General features: G+C 72.5%; 1 protein-coding gene across 1 annotated transcript; it reads left to right on the forward strand.

Annotated features, from left to right (window-relative positions):
- Nucleotides 1-1,188: 1,188 nt before the first annotated feature.
- On the forward strand, nucleotides 1,189-4,683 carry LOC143174007 (uncharacterized). Its single transcript, XM_076364119.1, has 10 exons — nucleotides 1,189-1,273; nucleotides 1,413-1,698; nucleotides 1,801-1,961; nucleotides 2,051-2,336; nucleotides 2,420-2,580; nucleotides 2,908-3,193; nucleotides 3,274-3,434; nucleotides 3,525-3,810; nucleotides 3,912-4,436; nucleotides 4,530-4,683. Exons 1-10 carry the CDS (start codon nucleotides 1,189-1,191, stop codon nucleotides 4,681-4,683), a joined length of 2,391 nt encoding a protein of 796 aa, XP_076220234.1.
- Nucleotides 4,684-4,946: the final 263 nt, after the last annotated feature.

A 4,946-nucleotide genomic window follows, 5' to 3' on the forward strand; every position in this document is an offset into this window, starting at 1 on the left:
GAGGTGGTACAAGGTGGTACCTTGTGGTTGGGGGGGGGGGGGGGGAGTCCGTCACCACGGTGATGCAGAGGGGGGGCTGTGACAGGCAATGGGGTGTTGCCATGGTGATTGGAGGGGGTCCATCACCGTGGCACCAGGGGGTCCGTCACCGTGGCACCGAGGGGGGGTTGTCACCGTGGTGATGGAGAACCGGGGCCCATCACTGCGTCGCCGTGGAGGGTGCCGGGGTCCCCGCCCTCACCATGCCCAGGACCGCCGGGGCGCCAGCGCGGCTCTGGCCCCCTGCCCGTGCCCTGCCCGCGCCCCGCCTGCGCCGCCCCAGCGAGCAGCCACTCCGGGCGCCGGCGAGGAGCCGGAGCAGCCAGCCCCGACGTGCCGTCCTCCTTCCCTACCCCCTTTCCAGCCAAAATTGGGGTGCTCTTCCCCCGGCGCCCGGCTCTCGGGGACCCTCAGGGAGGATGAAACCCTTCCCCACACCACCACCCCCCACCACCACCCCAAAAACGGTTTGGTTTTTGCCGCCGGCAGCTCTTGGACAACCGAAACCGCCCCGGCAGGGCTGGGGTAACTGGTTTCCAACTGGAGAACTTCACGCCCCGGTTTCCTCCTGGCGCTGGGCTCCCGCGGGACGCGCCGTCCCTTCCCGGCGCGGTGTCGTCCACGGTTCGGGAAGGTCACGCCGCAGCAGCGCCTGACCGCATTGCCAAAACCCTTTTAAACATTAACCAGTGGAGCCGGGTGCCGCGGTCCCCGAGGGACGCCGGCGCCACGCAGCCCCCTCCATCCCTCCTCCTCCTCCTTCTCCTCCTCCTCCTCCTCCTGCACCAGCCCTGGAGGAAACCCCAGCTCACGGCACGACCCACGGCACGGGAGGTAAAAGCCGCGGCGCCGGAGCTTTCCTCCTCATCCTCTTCCCTTCAGGTTTTCCCGGCGTCGTGCTAGAGCAGGGAGGCGGTGAGGGTGCGCCGGTGGCCGGAGCATCGCAGAGGGGCCGGCGGGGACTCTCCAGCCTTACCCTCACCTGCGCGTCTGTTGGTAAGCGCCGACGGCGAGACCGCGGGAGCCAGGTGGGCTTGGGATACATCCGGGGAGCGGGTCGGGACCCTCTCCCGGTGGTGGGACCCTCTCCCCTGGGGATCAGGGTGGTCCCCAACCGCCGCGTCCCCCTTCCTCCGCAGCCCCCGCGCCATGGCCCTGCCCTGGGCTCTGCTGCTGCTCGGCGAGGTCCTGGCACAGGATCCGGCCGCCCAGGGCTGCCTCCTCCCGCCAGCCGGTGAGTCCCAACCTTTCGCCCTTCCTCGCCGGTGGGAGCATCCGCGAGGTCGCTCCCAGTGGGACGAAGCCTCGCCGGGACGCCCTGGTGATGGGCTGACACACCCCCCACCACCACCACCACCCCCCGGCCTTGGCAGCTTATAACGCGGCGCTGGGGCGCCCGGCCAGCCAGTCCTCCGTCTTCCCCAACATCAGCATTGCCGCCAACGCGGTGGACGGCAACCGGGACGGCGTCTGGCAGCACGGCTCCTGCGCCCGCACGCAGCGAGAGCGGGAGCCGTGGTGGAGCGTGGACCTGGGCGGGCGCCACGCCGTGGCGGCCGTGGTGGTGAAGAACCGGCAGGATTGCTGCTGGCAGCGGCTGCGGGGAGCGCAGGTCCACGTCGGGGACGCGCCGGCCGAGCGCGGCAGGGACAACCCCATGTGAGCCGAAAACGAGGGAGGGGTTTGGGAGTGGGGGGGGGTGGGCATCGCTGCCCCACGGGTGCCGCCGTCTCCTGAGCCCCGTCTCTTCCACCCCGGCAGCTGCGGCACCATCATGGACGCCGGCCCCGGCTCGCTCAGCACCGTCTGCTGCGCCGGGCTGCCGGGTCGCTACGTCTCCATCCTCATCCCCGGCCGGGAGGACGCGCTGGTGTTGTGCGAGGTGGAGGTGGTGCTGCAGGGCTGCCTCCCCCTGCCTGGAGGTGAGGGGCTCCCTGAGGGGTGGGGGGGGGCCGGTGGGGCGGCAGCCGGAGCCGGCAGCCTCGTGCCACGCTCCCTCCGGCAATTCCAGCCCCCAACGTGGCACGGGGCCGCGCCGTCGCCCAGTCGTCCACGCTGAACGCCGTCAGCCTGGCCGCCAACGCCGTGGATGGGAACGGCGACGCCGACTGGGAGCGCGGCTCCTGTGCCCACACCGAGAAGGAGCCGGAGCCGTGGTGGCGTGTAGACCTGGGCCGCCGGCACGCCGTCTACGCCGTCACCGTCACCAACCGCCGCGACTGTTGCTGGGAGAGCCTCCTCGGCGCCCAGGTCCACGTCGGGGACTCCCTGGCCGACCACGGCAAGCGCAACCCCGTGTGAGTGGGGCCCCCGGCGAGGTCCCCCACCCCGGCACGGGACTCTCCCACCAGCCGTAGCCGTGACGGTTCCCTCCCGGCAGCTGCGGGGCCATCTTGGACACCGGTCCCGGCTCCACCAGCACCGTCTGCTGCAACGGGCTGCCGGGTCGCTACGTCTTCATCATCATCCCCGGCCGGGAGGATTTCCTCGTCCTCTGTGAAGTGGAGGTGACGGCACAGAGCTGCGTCCCCCCGCCCGGCGGTAAGGACCAAAAGACCCCCCTGGCAAGGGAGCCGGCACGTGCCGGATGGCCGCCGGCGAGCGCCGACCTCCCTGAGCCCTGCAGAGGTGATTCAGTCCCGGCAGCACCCGGGGGGAAACGGGGGGGTGTGGGGGACGGGGACGTCACGCGTCTCCCTGAGCTGGTGGCACCTCGGTGTGCCGGGACGCGGCGTGGGCGTGCCTGGAGGGATGGGGGAAGGACAGTCCCCAGCGCCAGCTCTGTGCCCGTGGGGTGATGCTCGGCCACGGGTCACCGCTGGCAGTGAGCACCCAGAGCTGGCGTCACCCTCCCGTGGCATCCCCCAGCCCAAAACCTGGCCCTGCGGCGCCCGGCGGCACAGTCCTCCACAGCCGGCCGGGCCAGCAGTGCCATCAACGCTGTGGACGGGAACCGGGACGGTAACTGGAGGCACGGCTCCTGCTCTCAAACCGAGAGGGAGCCGGAGCCGTGGTGGACAGTGGACCTGGGCTGGCGCCGCACCGTGGCGGCCGTGGTGGTGAGGAACCGCCTGGACTGCTGCTGGCACCGGCTGAAGGGCGCCCGCGTCCACGTTGGGGACTCCCTCGCCGGCCACGGCACCAATAACCCCGTGTGAGTGCCGCCGCGCCGGCCCCGCGGTGCACGGCTGCTTCGGCTCTCGCTCACCCCCGCCCCTGTCCCCATCCCCGCAGCTGCGGCACCATCACCGACACCGGCCCCGGCTCCACCAGCACCGTCTGCTGCCGCGGGCTGCGCGGCCGCTACGTCACCGTCGCCGTCCCCGGCCGGGAGGAGCGGCTGAGCCTGTGCGAGGTGGAGGTGGTGGAGCAGGGCTGCGCCATGCTGCCCGGGGGTGAGTGGCCTGGGGGGGCACCGGGGGTCGGGGAGGAGGTGGGGGGTGTCTTTTGGGGACACGTCACCCCCAGCCCGGCTGTCCCTGCAGCCCAGAACGTGGCCCTGGGCCGCCCGGCCGCCCAGTCCTCCGTGCTGGACGCCGGCAGCGGTGCTGGCAACGCCGTCGATGGGAACCAGGACGGTGACTGGGAGCACGGCTCCTGCGCCCACACCGCGGAGGAGCCGGAGCCGTGGTGGCGCGTGGATCTCGGCCGCCGGCACGCCGTCTACGCCGTGGTGGTGAAGAACCGCCGCGACTGCTGCTGGGAGAGGCTGAAGGGCGCCGAAGTCCGCGTCGGCGACTCCCTGGTTGACCACGGCCGGCGCAACCCCGTGTGAGCCCCAGACCCCTCACCACTGCCGGGACCCCCGCTGGGACCGCGCCGGCTCATCCTCCTCCTCCTCCTCCTCCTCCTCCTTCCCCCTCTCCCGGCAGCTGCGGCATCATCACAGACGCCGGCCCCGGCTCGCTCAGCACCGTCTGCTGCCACGGGCTTCGCGGTCGCTACGTCTCCATCCTCATCTCCGGCCGGGAGGACGCGCTGGTGCTGTGTGAGGTGGAGGTGATCCGGCAAGGCTGCGCCCCGCTGCCGGGAGGTGAGCTTCCGGCAGAGCCCCGTCCCCGTCCCCGGCACCCCGCCACCCACCCACCCACCCGCCCCGTGGTGTTTGCAGCCCCCAACGTGGCGCGGGAGCAGCGGGCGACGCAGTCCTCCACCTCCAACGGCTCCGGCGTCGCCTCCAAGGCGGTGGACGGCAACCGGGACGGCGTCTGGCAGCACGGCTCCTGCAGCCACACGCGGCGAGAGCGGGAGCCGTGGTGGAGCGTGGACCTGGGCGGGCGCCGCGCCGTGGCGACCGTGGTGGTGAAGAACCGGCAGGATTGCTGCTGGCAGCGGCTGCGGGGAGCGCGGGTCCACGTCGGGGACGCGCCGGCCGAGCGCGGCAGGGACAACCCCATGTGAGCCGAAAACGAGGGGGGCGGTTTGGGGGTGGGCATCGCCGCCCCACGGGTGCCGCCGTCTCCTGAGCCCCGTCTCTTCCTCCCCGGCAGCTGCGGCACCATCACGGACGCCGGCCCCGGTTCGCTCAGCACCGTCTGCTGCCGGGGCCTGCAGGGCCGCTACGTCACCGTCGCCGTCCCCGGCCGGGAGGAGCAGCTGGCTCTCTGCGAGGTCGAGGTCTACACCGTCTTCCCCGAACTCTGACGGGGGCTTGGGGCCCGGGGGGGGGATGGCGCCGTCTTAGGGTGTCGTGTGTGTGTGTGTGTGTCCTGTCCCCCCCCCCAGGACAAAGGGGACCGGAGGCGTGGCCCAAAGCCACCCCAAAATCACCAGGACGCCAGAGGCCGGTGCCGGGGCTCGGCCGGCAGCTCCGGCTGCTCCCCCTGCCCGCCCTCGCCCCCTCTCCGTGGGGCATCAGGCGGAATCCGGCTACACCGGGCGGCTCCTCCGAGCGGGACGGGGCCCCC

Source organism: Aptenodytes patagonicus, unplaced genomic scaffold, assembly GCF_965638725.1.
Source record: "Aptenodytes patagonicus unplaced genomic scaffold, bAptPat1.pri.cur scaffold_605, whole genome shotgun sequence".
Taxonomy (NCBI): Eukaryota; Metazoa; Chordata; class Aves; order Sphenisciformes; family Spheniscidae; genus Aptenodytes; species Aptenodytes patagonicus.